This window comes from Stegostoma tigrinum, chromosome 20 (assembly GCF_030684315.1).
Source record: "Stegostoma tigrinum isolate sSteTig4 chromosome 20, sSteTig4.hap1, whole genome shotgun sequence".
Classification (NCBI taxonomy): Eukaryota; Metazoa; Chordata; class Chondrichthyes; order Orectolobiformes; family Stegostomatidae; genus Stegostoma; species Stegostoma tigrinum.
The window spans coordinates 20,569,718-20,586,093 of record NC_081373.1 but is presented as its reverse complement, the minus strand read 5'-3'; the positions used below and the strand labels follow the sequence as shown (position 1 = coordinate 20,586,093).

Sequence of the window (16,376 nt, the reverse complement as noted above, 5' to 3'; positions counted from 1 at the left end):
TTGTTCAAGAAACACACTATGTGTAGTCACAGTAAGTCAGTCAGTGTGGCATTTTATAAATTCCTGCGTTTGGAATAAAACCAGCCTGATTCTAGGTTAAAACTGAGATTCTGAAGAAGGCCTCACCTAAAATTCAGTGTCTGACCCGAGATGTCACCTTTTGTATTTTCCTATCACTCTGCCTGTTTGAAGTTTGGAAAATTAGGCAGATTCCAATGAAATCTTTAATTATCTCAGGGCAGTGGCTTGAAACGTTCTTGAATTTGCATCCTAATCAATTGAAATTTGCATCTCCTTTCTAACAGAGTTCTCCATATCCTGCTTTGGCAATTTCTACAACACAGGAATGTAAAAATGAGCAAAGATTCCACAGGAGGCACTCAGTCAGCCATTTTTAGGTTTGTTCACTCCACTCACACTGGTTGTATGATCTTTTGATCTCTCTGCCCTTCCTCTCTCTGCCTATAACTCTGTGTTTGTGTGCTCTCCTCTCACTGCACTTGATGAAGAGGCTATGCTCCAAACGTTTGTGATTTCAAATAAACCTGCTGGACTATAACCTGGTGCTGTGTGATTTTTGACATCATAAGTAAGGGCTGGGTTTGATCTATTTTACCTGCAGTTCCCCTGTAAAATTGTCTGAAAGTTTAAGACACAATTGGGCAGACTTAAAAACCCTTTTTGCCAAATACTTCAACCAAAGTGCTGGAGGAGGAGGAAGAAAAGGTGAGCTGATTTCTACTTTTGTCCAAACAGCTGGATTTTTGCCTGCATTACCAACAGTTCAGAAAAATCCAGCTTTTTAGAGAGGCCGAGCTCACGCCACCCACATTCCAAGAATGAAGTAAAAGTAAACAACTCATGATCTCCTCAACCACCCCCAATTTTCCACGTCCAACAAATCCTAGAGGGCAAGTTAAACTAGACAGCAGGAAACTAATTTCAGAACTCAGGACGTACAGCATCATGAACTTGGGGATAAAAATCACATATCCATTAACTTGCATTTATCATCTTATCTCGCTGTCTCATATCCTTGATTGGGAATACTCAGGAAGGTTCAAATGCTTATATTTACCAGTGAACCTGTGCTACACAAATTTAAACATGTCTGTCTACGTACCTGCTTTTCCTGAGGGCATGCTCCACACTGTGACCTCTAAATTTTTTATAGTAATCGATGAATGAGAAAGGCAAATTGATGTTGAGTGGATTGATTCTACCAGGAGCAGCCGCCCTTTTACGTGATTCAAATGCAATCATTAAATCTACCCAGGCCGCTGGACGTTTGATTTTAAATTGTTCAATGAAATCCTCCCCAAAAATTTTACAAAGAAGTTTTTCGAATTCATAGTCCACTCCTATAGAACCAAAGGGTCCACCTGGAATTGAAAGAAGATGCACCTGAATTAAACAATAACAACTAGGATTATTTAACTCCTATAACAAATCAGAATGTCCCACTGCAATATTACTAAAGAAAATTTGACACTGCATTTCATAATGAGCTATTAGGACAGTCGACCAAACATGTCACAATGAGTTAGATTTAAAAAGTAGCTTAAAGGAGAATAGACAGCTGGAGAGGAGAGGCTTAAGGTACGAAATCTAAAACTTAGGGTCTTGGAGGCTGAAGATATGACATCTAATGTGAGTGATTAAAATTAGGATGCTCAACAATCCAGAAATGAAGTAGTACAGAGATTAGAAGGAGAAGGAAATTTACCGAGATATAGAAAGTAGTTACTTTGAAAAGATCTTTTGCTGACGTATGTCTGGTCTATTGTAACAATTTAAATATTGTGCTGAGATATTAATATATCCCTTGTGTATTTTACGTTAATATTTATGAAGGGTTGGCAAATCTTGAGGATATTAATGAAGGGTTTGAATTCTTCAATGTGAATAGCTACAATAGCTACATGTGCCATAGCTGCAACATGACTGCATCATCTAAATGAATTAGTGAGAATGAAAAAGGGGACCCTAAAATGAAAGGAACACAAGTTCAAAAAATAGCTCGTAATAAGATCTAAACAAGATCCATCAGCGAGAAATGCCGTGTCCTGAGTCCAAGCACTGGGAGCCGTCCATCACAATCACCTAAAGCAGCTATTCTTCAAGTCTGGAACTGTATAGGGTCTTATTAAGACATATATGGAAAAATGTAAACAGTTTTGGCGTCCTTAATCAAAAAGGACTAAGTGAATTAGAATAAGGTTTAGGGAAGGTTCATGTCACTGGTACCTGGGATGAAGGTATTATCTTATCAAAGGTTGAGCAGATTGCACCTGAATGCATTGGAGTTAGAAGGATGAGAAGTGATCTTATTGAAAGATATAAAGATCCTCAGGGGACTTGACTAGGTAAACACCAAAAGGAAGTTTTCCCTTGTGAAAGAATCTAGAACAAAAGGAACACAGTTTAAAAATTATGGCTAACTCATTTAAGATTGAGATAAATTCTCTCATTTGGTCATTAGTCTGTGGAATTCTCTTAACCAAAGAATAGTGGAAGTTGGATTCTGCATTCAATGTTGAGTTAGATAGATGAGAATTGGCAAAGGAGTTGAGGATTACGCAAGATGAACACAGTGAAATAAAAACAGAAAATGCTGAAGAAGCTCAGCATGTCTGGCAACATCTAAGGAGTGGTGAACTGACTAACTTTCCAAATCCAAAATGATTCTTCTTCAGTACTTTCATATCAGTCTTGAAACATTAACTCTGCCCCTCTCTCCACAGATGCTGCCGAACCCCTGTTGAGTTTCTCCAGCATGTTTTGTTCTTATTTCTAATTTTCACCATCTACACTATTCTGTTTTGTGGAGTTGAGGTCACATTCTATTAAACAGCAGATATGGCCAGATGGCCTACTCATGCTCCTGTGTTCTTGTGATAAACATGGAGAAAGTTTTATTATTTTAATCGTACATCTCATTCCTACTTGGAAAACAATAGATATGTTAATAGAATAAAACACAAGTTGAATGTAGTTTCAGAGTTAGTAGGAAGTGCAGATGCTGGAGAATCTGAGATAACAAGGTGCAGAGCTGGATGAACACAGCAGGCCAAGCAGCATCAGAGGAGCAGGAAGGCTGACATTTCGGGCCTAAACCCTCCCCCTAATGTATCCCAAAACCAGCCCAGCTTGTCCCCGCCTCCCTGACCTGTCTTTCCTCCCACGTATCCCCAACTCCCACCTCAAGCCCCAACCCTATCTCCTACCTACAAACTTCACCCCACCCCCTTGACCTGTCCGTCCTCCCTGGACTGGCCCATCTCCTCCCTACCTCTTCACTAACACTCACCTTTACTGCCTCCATCTCTGCCTCTAACCTGTCTGTTTCATAGAACATAGAACATAGAACAGTACAGCACAGAACAGGCCCTTCAGCCCACGACGTTGTACCGACCATTGATCCTCACGTATGCACCCTCAAATTTCTGTGACCATATGCATGTCCAGCAGTCTCTTAAATGACCCCAATGACCTTGCTTCCACAACTGCTGCTGGCAATGCATTCCATGCTCTCACAACTCTCTGTGTAAAGAACCCGCCTCTGAAATCCCCTCTATACTTTCCTCCAACCAGCTTAAAACTATGACCCCTCATGTTAGCCATTTCTGCCCTGGGAAATAGTCTCTGGCTATCAACTGTATCTATGCCTCTCATTATCTTGTATACCTCAATTAGGTCCCCTCTCCTCCTCCTTTTCTCCAATGAAAAATGTCCAAGCTCAGTCAACCTCTCTTCATAAGATAAGCCCTCCAGTCCAGGCAGCATCCTGGTAAACCTCCTCTGAACCCTCTCCAAAGCATCCACATCTTTCCTATAATAGGGTGACCAGAACTGGACGCAGTATTCCAAGTGCGGTCTAACCAAAGTTTTATAGAGCTGCAACAAGATCTCACGACTCTTAAAAACTCAATCCCCCTGTTAATGAAAGCCAAAACACCATATGCTTTCTAAACAACCCTGTCCAATTGGGTGGCCATTTTAAGGGATCTATGTATCTGCACACCAAGATCCCTCTGTTCCTCCACACTGCCAAGAATCCTATCCTTAATCCTGTACTCAGCTTTCAAATTCGACCTTCCAAAATGCATCACCTCGCATTTCCTCTCCACCTATCTTCTCCTCTATCCATTTTCTATCTGCCTCCCCCTTTCCCTATTTATTTCAGAACCCTCTTCCCCTCCCCCATTTTTGAAGGAGTCTAGGTGCGAAACATCAACATTCCTGCACCTCTGATGCTGCTTGGCCTGCTGTGTTCATCCAGCTCTACATCTTGTTATCGCAAGTTGAACGTACTTCTATTTAGTCAAAATAGCATTCTCACCACTTCCTTGGGAGAGTTTTATGGATCATCCATCAGCATATTTGCAGGTGAGATAGAATGGTTAGCTGGACCATCACTGCCTTCATGTGTTGCCCCCATAATATGACAGGAAGAGTTAATCAACAAGTCCGTTTTGAGTTTATTTAGACCCTTAACAAGCCAATTAGTAACCCTACGTAAAGGTGTTATTCCACTTGTGCTGTTATATTTAGAGGGGGTGTGAGGAGATGGCATGAAGGAGGTCAGCCCACTATTTCACGACCTTAGGCTAAAAAGGCAAGAAAGAAACATAGGTAACAAGGTGTGGTGCTGGCTGAACACATCAGGCCAAGCAGCATCAGAGGAGCAGGAAAGCTGACATTTCGGGTCAAGACCCTTCTCCAGGCTTGGCCTGCTGTGTTCATCTAGCTCTACACCTTTTTATCTCAGACTATCCAGCATTGGCAGCTCCTACTATCTCAGGAAGGAAACATACCTCTTTTGGCTGGGGGTGCCTTGGGCTCATCATGAAAATCCCTCACCCCAACCCCAAGATACCATACCCCTTGTGTCTTCCTCTTTATTCTGAATGTGAATTCCATGCTCCTTACACTTCCTAGGCTCCCCAAGCCCCACCAATCAAAACAAGGATATCAAACAAAGGTATGTGTAATCTGTTCCTGTTGACTCTCTTGCAGTCCTAGAAGTAACCACTACTTCCTTCCTAGCACTGCTGGGACTACTCAACTGTCAGCCAATCAGGTGGACTGGCAGTTCTCAAGGACAGGACATCTTGTTGAGATTCTCCAGCATGTTCTGTTTTCAGGGGCAGAGGACCCACAGTTCATTCATTAATGCTATCCCAGTTTATCATCATGGTGAAGAAGTCTTTCTTTTTTATTGTTCAGCTCAAGAGGCTACTCTGACTGTTTGCAATTACCAAGCACAAGTATTCACAAACTTTGGAGAAATCAGAGACATACTGTACACAAGAGATCCTTCAGCACATCATACTTGTACTGACGCAAATGTACTACATCAACCAGTCCCACTTTCCTGCACCAAGCCCGTAGCCTTGACTGTTACGACACTTCAAAGTGCTCATCCAAGTACTTTTTAAAGGTTGTGAGTTCTCCTAGGCAGTACGTCGCAGACCCCACCATCTTCTGGTTGAAAAGAATTTTCAATTCCCCTCTCAACTGCTTGCCTTTCACTTTAAAATTATGCCCCCTTATTATTCATCCTTTGAGTAAAGGGAACAGCTGCTTTGCATCCACCCTGTCCATGCCCCATCATAACCTTGTACACCTCCTTCCAGTCCAGTCTCAACCTTCTCTGATCCAAAACATCATTTCCATGAATGTCATGTCAATTTATGGGGGAGCTGTAAGGGAAATTAACCCTCAAGGATCTAATCTAGCATCTTCTTCACTTGTAGAAGTTACTCACTCATGAAATGGCATGTTTAGCTATTAAGTTATCAGAAGAGCAATGAAAAATTAAGGCCTGATGTAAAGGAATCAAATGTATTTCATTAATTCTCCTGTGTTGTGATCAATTTATTTTTAAAAATCTAGGCACTTGTAACACTTCAATACAAAATATAGATTGTGATTTTGTAACAATCAGCAGGAGAAAAAAACACTTTTACCTGAAGCTTTATAGAGTTCTTTCAAGTGTCCTTCAGGCATTTTCACTTCATGAACTGTGAGATCTACAGTACCCCCTCCACAGTCAACCACAATATAACGGTCACCTGATGAAGTAAATTGCATTTTGAAATGTATTTATGAAGAAATTGCCTGAAACTGCAAATTATACTACCCATGTAGGTATTAATAACATTTCAAGAATGCATGTTTCAACACTAGCCATATAATGATGCATGTATTAAGTTCAAATTGCAGCTTAGCACTCAACAGTGCATTTCAATGAAGACAATTTAGCAACTATTGCTCAGGAAGACAACATACACTTGTCATTACACTCTAACATTCTTAACAAATGATTGTATATCTTCAAGAATCACCTTAGAATAAGACACTTTTTTTGAACTTGCTTTAGTACATAATGACTTCATGATAAATCCCTGCCTGTACTATTTAAATTGCATATTTTACAACCTTCTAAAACTGCCCACAAAAGGAATTTGATGTAAATACATTAAAAACATACACAGACAAAATCAAGTTCCATAGCATTATAGTTCAATGCACATTAGGCTTTGAAGCGATTAAACCTACTACAGTGCAGTATGATCTAAATTTTGTTTTTGACTTTCGTTCATTTTTTTTGTATAGTCTTCAATATACTACAAATCCAGGTATACAAACGTTTTTAACTGCTTACACAAACTATTACTGACTGCACAAAAATACATGAATGTATAGTAAGAAGAGTACGCTGTACAGCAAGCAGTTGGAACTTATTTATGCAAGGCTTTTGCTTGAAGTGAGAGCTTCCCTTAATAAAATCAATATAGTTAAATTTAAATATTAAAGATGCATCAAGATAGGGTGCAAATGCAGCACAGCAATGCCACACAAAGCAGTGAAGTGACAGCAACCTTTTCCTTTGATTCCTCTTTCATTACTGTTTTGCATGTAAATGTCCCACAGAAACAACACATGCAATGTTAACAGAAAATGGAACCATTGCCAGAACAATGAAAATCAGAAAGAGCCAAGAATGCCAGGAAAGAAGACACTACCTTGCTCCAATTCTGACCAGATTTCTCCTATGACATTTTCCACCATAAAGGTGCGACTCTGCCGATTACGTCGTGTGTATTCTTTAGCTAGTTGTTGATAGAGAGAAAATAACTGAGCATAATACAGAAAGAATCATAAATTGTCAACTTGCAATAATTCAATTACTAAACAAGGGTTTGTTCAGAATTTAAAAGCTTCTACTGAAAGAAAGAAACCTTGCTTTTCATGGAATTTTGTTTTGAGTTTAAGAAGCTTTATCATCAGCTAAAATTTTAAATTAGCGTTAAGTATGATGGCAGGGATGGAATGTAAATATTGATATTTATAATTAGGCTCTCCAAATATTAATACACAAAATTTAAATTAAATCCCTTTGCTACAACTTCAATGTAATATTTTCAGCCAATTGAATGACGTTAGAACTTTTGTTTTAATAGTGGACTAAGGAATATCATATAGATTTATTAGAAGTTACTATCTTAATATTACAAACTGTTGTTACTTGGCTTTATAATTTGGTCCAGATGTAAGGAAAAGATGTAAAATTCTAGCAGAATATCTGAGATAACACAAGTTAATTAAAGTAACTTTTCTTTCCCCCAATATGAACATAGCATTACCACAAATCAGATCTATGTGAGCCAAATTTTCCTACCGTTGTTTTAAGATTAAATTTCCCCTAAATGAATTGATGGGTTGGAAGAAAATTCTATCATATGCTATTATATATTTTACTAGGAAGTTAAGTTGTATTATTCTTTGGCGGATTCAGTTTACAGTATTTTCATGTTAAATTTTCTATGGCAGTGCACTAACTCTAAAATAAATGCAAGTTTAGTAGCAAGATAGAGAAATAATAATAGCAAAACACAGCATGAAAATACAAAGATGAGGATGAGGATGAGGATGAAGAAGAAATGCAATAGTAATATTTAAGACTGATACCAACTTCAAGCTAGTCATCTTAAAATGCATTCATTATTTTAACTATTTCAAAGTTTGCATGCATTCTAAAGTTCTACCACAAAGAAAAATTGTTTAACTTTGGGAGTATTTTCTCCATCCAGACATAGAACATACACATGGACTACTTCCCAGCTTTAATGGGAACACTCAGGAAATCATGATCATTTGTGACTTTTGGTGGACTTTGTGACTTTTTCCCATGTTAATTCTAAGAATAACATGTTGCTTCTATTGGCAAGATAATTTAACAAGTTGCCGAAAGTTGCTGAAACAATGGGGTGTATACCTTCTTGATTCTAAAGTCAGTTAGTTGAGGGCTACTCCTCAGTGGATCTAACAATGAGAAAGTAAGCATTTTCTTTTTTACCCTCTCATGGGAGGTGATGGATTCCATTAGGGAGAGATCAGGAGGTTGGACAAGAAGGATGGACTTTCACAGGCCGTGGCATTGGCCACCATCTGTGCTTCTGATTGCCCCTAGACTGAGCATTGATTGATCACGGAGGGTCTTAATTGGTGGCTTAATTAGTTGAGAAGGATACCAATGGATTAAATTTCATTGCTAAGGTGACAGGAAAGGGATGAGTTGTCCATTTATTTCTCTTCTAGCTACCTTCAGCTCATCATGTTTTCACCACCATTTAAATGAGATAATGGCTGATCTGATAATTCTGAATTTCACTTTCCTGCCTTTTCCTTATTCTCCTTGATTCCTTTACTGATGAAAAAAATCAGTCTATCTCAGCCTTGAATACATGTAATTACCCAGGCTTGACAGTACTTTTGTGGTAAGAATTCCACCATGTCACTACCTCTGACAGCAAGTATTTTTTATCATCTTATCATCTTAAATATTATTCAAGCAACTGCCACAAACTAATGTATACATTCATTATCCACTGTATTCAAGTTAATGGATTTGTCTGACATTTATTTTGAATAGTTGCTTTTTTAGTGCAGATCTCGAGTATTGCTGAAAAAAAGGCATTTATCAAAGCTGTTTTGCATTCATCAGGACAATTTGCAAGAATACCAATTCAAAGGAGAAATCACATTTATACTACATGAGAGAAAAGCTAAGGAGAGAGCTTACACAAAATGTCTTTTTACAGCAATACTTTGAAGTTGGAAGCTTGCATTCTGCTGTAAAAAATAAAGCACCAGAAAGAAATTCATGAGTAGAAGAGCAAGATTTTTGCTACTAAAGCAAAATCAGGTATTCTCTATGGTGCTACTGCAACTGACAGTGATGTACAGTCAACAGGATAACTCTGATCTGCTAACTGCATGTTCCAATCCAGATACTGGTATCAGACTTCTGTTGCAGAATAACTGCATCCTTGCATAAGCACCAAACTTTAAGAATAAGACTGCTTCAGTAAATTAAGTTAAAAGCAAACAAATGTCTTGAGCTTAAAGCAATATCAAAACTGAACTTACTTCCATATATTCTCATTCTTCTTTACCATGTTTGTAAAAGTTCTTTGATACATTAGTTGTAGTTACTGATTCACTGTGTTTTATGAGATGTTTTACAATTCATTTTTGGGGGAGGCGATGGCCTAGTGGTATTATTGCTGGATTTTTAATTCAGAAACCCAGATAACATTCTAGGGACCCAGGTTCAAATCCCACCACGGCAGATGGTAGAATTTGAATTCAATAAATATGTGGAATTAACAGTCTAATGATGACTGTGAATCCATTGTCAAATGTCAGAAAAACCTATCCAGTTCACTAATGTGCTTTAGAGAAGGAAATTGTCATCCTTACCTAGTTTGGCCTACATGTGATTCACAGCAATGTGGTTGACTCTTAACCACCCTCTGGGTAATTAGGGATGGGCAATAAATGCTGCCTAGCCAGCAACACCCTCATCCCGTGAATGAATAAAGAAAAAAGAAATTCCTGTTTGGCAAAACAAACTAAAAGCACTGACAGGATTGTTTCTTAATTATCCATGAATTATTATTCATTGACTATTATAAACAAATGATAACACAAACAACTATTAAAGTTAACCAGTTTATGTTCCCAGATATCCTCCATACAGTAGTGTCAACTCAATTCTCCTTTTCCTGTGGTCCTCCCAACTATCAACCTTTTCTTAAATGGTTTCTCTTTGATACAATACCTGGTAACATCTCATAAGCTTTATAACCCTCTGTATTAATAAAGATTATCTCAATGATAAATCTATTACAATTATTTTAGTTTAATCTTGTGGGCAGAAGGAATAATGGATCTAGTTCTGGTGATTGAAGCAGGGCAAGTGCACTGCACTCCACTAGAGAACTGCTGGTTGATGGTAATCATCATACGATTACAGAACTTAGGAGCAGCAGTAGGTCAATCAGCTCTTCAAGCTTACTGTGCCATTATAGTTCATCACTGGGTCATCTATTTCAACACCGTATTCCATATATACCCCTTGACGTCGTTAGTAACTAGTCTATCAATCTCTGCTTTGAATTTACTCAATGGCTAGGCTTCCATAGTCCTCTGGGATAGATTTCCAAAGTCTCATCATTTTCCGAGTGAACAAGTTAGATTTTATTTCAGTCATAACTAGCCTGCCTTTTATTCTGAGGCTGTGTACTCTGGTTCTAGCTCCAGCCAAGGAAAATATTCTTTCTGCATCTACTTTGCCTGTAACTTTCCGAATTCGGTACGTTACTACCAGATCACCTTTTCTTCTTCTAAACCCAGAGAGTACAGGCCAAGAATCTTCAATCTCTCCTCATAGGTCAGTCTCGTCATCCCTGAAATCAGCCTGGTGAACCTCTGCTGCATTCTCTCAAGTATACCCTTCCTTAGATAAGGGGGCTAGAATTACACCCAATTCTCCCAGTGCGGCCTAGTCAGTGTTCAACACGATTGAAGCAAGATTTTTTGTTCCTACAGCCAAATCCTCTTGTGATAAAGGTCTATCTTCTGAATTGCTTGCTACACCTGCATACCAGCTTTCGGTGACTTACAAATAAGGGCACCCAGGTCCTTTGGAAATCAACTCTTGCAAATCTCTGACCATTTAAAAAATACTTTACATTTTCATTCCTCCTACAAAAGTTGACCCTACACTTTTTCCCTTTATATTCCATCTGCCATGCTCTTGCTCACTCACTCACTCACTCCTGCCTGCATTCGCTTGAGGCATTTCATGCTTCTCACACCTCACATTCTCACCAGGTTTTGCATTATCTATAAGCAAGGAAACAGTACAGTTGGATATCTAAATCATTGGTTTAAACTAGTATGGCAGGGGGGGTGGGAACCTGAGCTGTATACCGGAGGTGAGAGTTGATGCAGGTGAGGCAGTAGCAAGAGGTAGACCAGATAGTGGGAAGGAACCAAGGGATCGGTTAAAGTGTGTTTGCTTTAACGCAAGGAGTATCAGGAATAAAAGTGTTGAACTTAGACCATGGATCAGTACCTGGTGCTATGATGTTGTGGCCATAACAGAGACATGGGTTTCTCACGGGCAGGAATGGTTGCTGGATGTTCCAGGGTTTAGAACATTTAAAAAGAATAGGGAGGGAGTAAAAGAGGAGGGGGTGTAGCACTACTAATCAGAGAGGGTATCACAGCTACAGAAGCTTCCATTGTCGAGGAAGATCTGCCTACTGAGTCAGTACGGGTGGAAATTAGGAACTGCAAGGGAGTAGTCACCTTGTTAGGGGTTTACTACAGGCCCCCCAATAGCAGCAGGGAGATTGAAGAAAGCATAGGTCGGCAGATTTTGGAAAAGTGTGGACGCAGTAGGGTTGTTGTAATGGGTGACTTTAACTTTCCCAATATTGATTGGAACCTCCTTCGAGCAGAAGATTTGAATGGAGCTGTTTTTGTAAGGTGTGTTCAGGAGGGTTTCCTAACTCAGTACGTTGACAGGCCGACGAGGGGAGAGGCCATTCTAGACTTTGGTGCTCGGAAACGAGCCGGGGCAGGTATCACATCTTGTGGTGGGACAGCATTTTGGTGATAGTGACCACGACTGCCTCACATTCTACATAGCTATGGAGAAGGAGAGGATTAGGCAAAATGGGAGGATATTTAATTGGGGAAGAGGAAACTATGATGCGATTAGGCATGAGTTAGGAAGCATGGACTGGGAGCAATTGTTCCATGGTAAAGGCACTATAGACATGTGGAGACTGTTTAAGGAACAGTTGTTGCGAGTGATGAATAAATATGTCCCTCTGAGACGGGCAAGAAGGGGTAAGATAAAGGAACCTTGGATGATGAGAGCGGTGGAGCTTCTCGTCAAAAGGAAGAAGGTAGCTTACATAAGGTGGAAGAAGCTAGAGTCAAGCTCAGCTCTGGAGGATTACAGGCAAGCGAGGCAAGAGCTCAAAAATGGTCTGAGGAGAGCCAGGATGGGGCACGAGAAAGGCTTGGCAGAACGGATTAGGGAGAACACAAAGGCATTTTACACTTATGTGAGGAATAAGAGAATGGTCAAAGAAAGAGTAGGGCCGATCAGGGATAGCATAGGGAACTTGTGTGTGGAATCTGAGGAGGTAGGGGAAGACCTAAATGAGTTTTTTGCTTCTGTCTTTACGAAAGAAACAAACTTTGTAGTGAATGAAACCTTTGAAGAGCTGGAATGGATAGAGATAGAGGAAGCTGATGTGCTGAAAATTTTGTCAAACATTAAGATTGACAAGTTGCCAGGCCCGGACCAGATTTGCCCTCAGCTGCTTTGGGAAACGAGAAATGCAATTGCTTCGCCACTCGCGAAGATCTTTGCATCCTTGCTCTCCACTGGAGTCGAACCTGAGGACTGGAGAGAGGCAAATGTAATTCCTCTCTTCAAGAAAGGAAATAGGGAAATCCCCGGCAATTACAGACCAGTAAGTCTCACGTCTGTCGTCTGCAAGGTGTTAGATAGGATTCTGAGGGATAGGATTTATGACCATCTGGAAGAGCATGGCTTGATTAAATGTGGTCAACACGGCTTTGAGAGGGGCAGGTCATGCCTCACAAACCTTATCGAGTTCTTTGAGGATGTGACTAGAAAAGTTGATGAGGGTCGAGCTGTGGATGTGGTGTATATGGACTTCAGTAAGGCATTTGATAAGGTTCCCCATGGTAGGCTCATTCAGAAGGTCAGGAGGAATGGGATACAGGGGAACTTAGCTGTCTGGATACAGAATTGGCTGGCCAACAGAAGACAGCGAGTGGTAGTAGAAGGAAAATATTCTGCCTGAAAGTCAGTGGTGAGTGATGTTCCACAGGGCTCTGTCCTTGGGCCTCTACTGTTTGTAATTTTTATTAATGACTTGGATGAGGGGATTGAAGGATGGGTCAGCAAGTTTGCAGATGACACGAAGGTTGGAGGTGTCGTTGACAGTATAGAGGGCTGTTGTGGGCTGCAGCGGGACATTGACAGGATGCAGAGATGGGCTGAGAGGTGGCAGATGGAGTTCAACCTGGATAAATGCGAGGTGATGCATTTTGGAAGGTCGAATTTGAAAGCTGAGTACAGGATTAAGGATAGGATTCTTGGCAGTGTGGAGGAACAGAGGGATCTTGGTGTGCAGATACATAGATCCCTTAAAATGGCCACCCAAGCGGACAGGGTTGTTTAGAAAGCATATGGTGTTTTGGCTTTCATTAACAGGGGGATTGAGTTTAAGAGTCGTGAGATCTTGTTGCAGCTCTATAAAACTTTGGTTAGACCACACTTGGAATACTGCGTCCAGTTCTGGTCACCCTATTATAGGAAAGATGTGGATGCTTTGGAGAGGGTTCAGAGGAGGTTTACTAGGATGCTGCCTGAACTGGAGGGCTTATCTTATGAAGAGAGGTTGACTGAGCTCGGACTCTTTTCGTTGGAGAAAAGGAGGAGGAGAGGGGACCTAATTGAGGTATACAAGATAATGAGAGGCATAGGTAGAGTTGATAGCCAGAGACTATTTCCCAGGGCAGAAATGGCTAACACGAGGGGTCATAGTTTTAAGCTGGTTGGAGGAAAGTATAGAGGGGATGTCAGAGGCGGGTTCTTTACACAGAGAGTTGTGAGAGCATGGAATGCGTTGCCAGCAGCAGCAGTTGTGGAAGCGAAGTCATTGGGGTCATTTAAGAGACTGCTGGACATGCATATGGTCACAGAAATTTGAGGGTGCATACATGAGGATCAATGGTCGGCACAACATTGTGGGCTGAAGGGCCTGTTCTGTGCTGTACTGTTCTATGTTCTATGATATAGAGATTGCAGACAGCTGGATACCTAGTACTGATCTTCATGATACCCCACTGGTTACCATCTGACAGCCTGATAATGAACCATTTATTGTCGCCTGTTAATGATCTTCAGTCCATGTTGGCATATTACCCGCAACGCCATGCACTATAATTTTGTTCACTAACTTCCTGCACGGGATTTTATCGGAAGCCTTCTGAAAACCAAATCCACTGCATCTGTTGGTTTTGCCTTTATTGACTCTGCTAATAACATTCTTAAAAAAAAACTTTATCAAGTTTGTCAAACATGATTTCCCTTCAAAAGTCTATGTTAATTCCATCCAATCAGGCAAGTAATTGCCCTTTATGTAATTCTACCCTTTTTTCTCCCTATTACAGACATCACATTAACAGGTCTGTATACAAATTTTTCCTCTCTCCCTCAATTTTAAAATAGTGGATTTAATTTCACTACCTTTGCAAAATTAAAAAAAAAGTGAAAAAAATAATTACCAATGCATCCAACATCTCTGTAGCCATCTTTTTCAAAACTCTATGGTCAGTTCATTAGGCTTTGAGGATCTGTCAATTTTCAGTCCCATTAATTTCTCCGTTATTTTACAGTACTCATACTAAAAGGATAAAGAAAAATAGCTACGCTGAATAGTAAACTAAAAAACAGACCTTGTACTTTTCAGGAGAGGCATAACACCAAAAACACTCTCAGAAAGCATTGTTTTCCCCTTCTTAACATTTCCTTATTCTTTTTACTAGGAATTTTGCTGCATGTTAAGGTCTTAATTCTTGTGATGATTATAGGTGCCTTTTCATAGAAGACTACAAAAAGATCAAGGGTTATTGATCTGTCTACAAATTGTCAATTTGAGATTGTGGTTTTGGGCTGGCAATAAATGCAACCATTATTTTATATTAGAGAAAACTCCATATCGATGTCCCATAATTTGCTTGCTTCAGAGAAAACAAACAAATCGCTAGCATACAAAAAGTTTACATAATTTCAGCAGGGATCTCATCATATTTACAGTGTATTATTCAAATCAAAGCGGTGCGTGCAAAATCTAAGTTTTACAAATATAATGTCTCACTTACAAAGAAAATTACAAACCTTTTCTTCTATTAACATAGGAAGTCCTGCATTTATTGTAGTTTCCAAAGAATCAGATTAATGTAGACTTGTTTGAATTATTGTTTATCGGTGATTTTTTTGTGTAAATGTTAAATGCATTGGCTGTGTTTTTGATTAAAATAAACTTCTTGAGTATAATTAATGTTAAAATTCAGAGAAATTTATTTGTCAAGGAACAGGTGAAGTGTAGAATAAAGCATTGTCTGAATGCTTTGACAAAAGCAAATAAAGCATTCAGGAAAACAGAAGTATTTCTTTACCCAGACTAAAAATATAACAGGATCACATTTATGTTAATTTAGTGCAAGGCTGATAGAAACTGAGCAATACTCCGTGGTTAAAAACCGGAAGAACTGCAGATGCTAGAAATCAGAAACAATAACAGAAATTGCTGGAAAAGCTCATGAGGTCTGATTATAACCATGGAGGGAAATCAGAGTTAATGTTTTGACACAAGTGACCCTTAGAACCATTCTGAGGAATGGTCAATGGACCCGAAACATTCAGTCTGATTTCTCTTCACTGATGCTGCCAGGGTTAATTCAGGCTTGTGTCAACCTTTAGTGGACTTTTCAGTTCGAGGTGTCCCAGGCACTAGAGCTATTGTAAAATGTCAAAACAAATTAGTCACCAAATCTTCAAATACTTCAGTTGAACTCCACTACTGCTGGTGTGGCTATATATACTATTCTGTATTCCATGGAGGGATACAGAATCTTCTGCCCTGGTAGTACTTGCAATGGCTCACTCAAACTTTCAGGTAAAGCCATATCTATTCCTAGCAATTTTTCAGATACTTCAATGTGAAATGGGGTGTATTTTGAAATACGTGGATTTTTGGGAACAATGTTTTATGAAAAAACTCTGTTTCTCATTAGTTGTTAAATCAACAATACAATGGCATAAATTAAATCAAAGACTTTGCCTGCCACCTGCATGTAACCTCATTTTGATTAAAAATATAGTTGACTGTTTTGGACTGTTCCCAACAGAAAATATATTAACAAAGGCAAAACTACTTTAATGGCTGCGAAGTTATTAAGTGTTT

General features: G+C 39.5%; 1 protein-coding gene across 8 annotated transcripts in view; it reads right to left on the bottom strand.

Annotated features, from left to right (window-relative positions):
- Positions 1 to 16,376, bottom strand: part of hspa12a (heat shock protein 12A) — a 250,044-nt gene that overhangs the window by 12,145 nt on the left and 221,523 nt on the right. For 7 of the 8 annotated variants that reach the window (XM_059653031.1, XM_059653030.1, XM_048551007.2 and 4 more), the window contains 3 exons: positions 7,032 to 7,118; positions 5,973 to 6,077; positions 1,124 to 1,382 (listed from right to left, as the gene is read on the bottom strand). In XM_059653031.1, coding sequence (XP_059509014.1) covers positions 1,124 to 1,382; positions 5,973 to 6,077; positions 7,032 to 7,118 — 451 coding nt within the window. The remainder of the gene's footprint in view (positions 1 to 1,123; positions 1,383 to 5,972; positions 6,078 to 7,031; positions 7,119 to 16,376) is intronic. The other variant, XM_048551005.1, reaches the window with a different exon arrangement.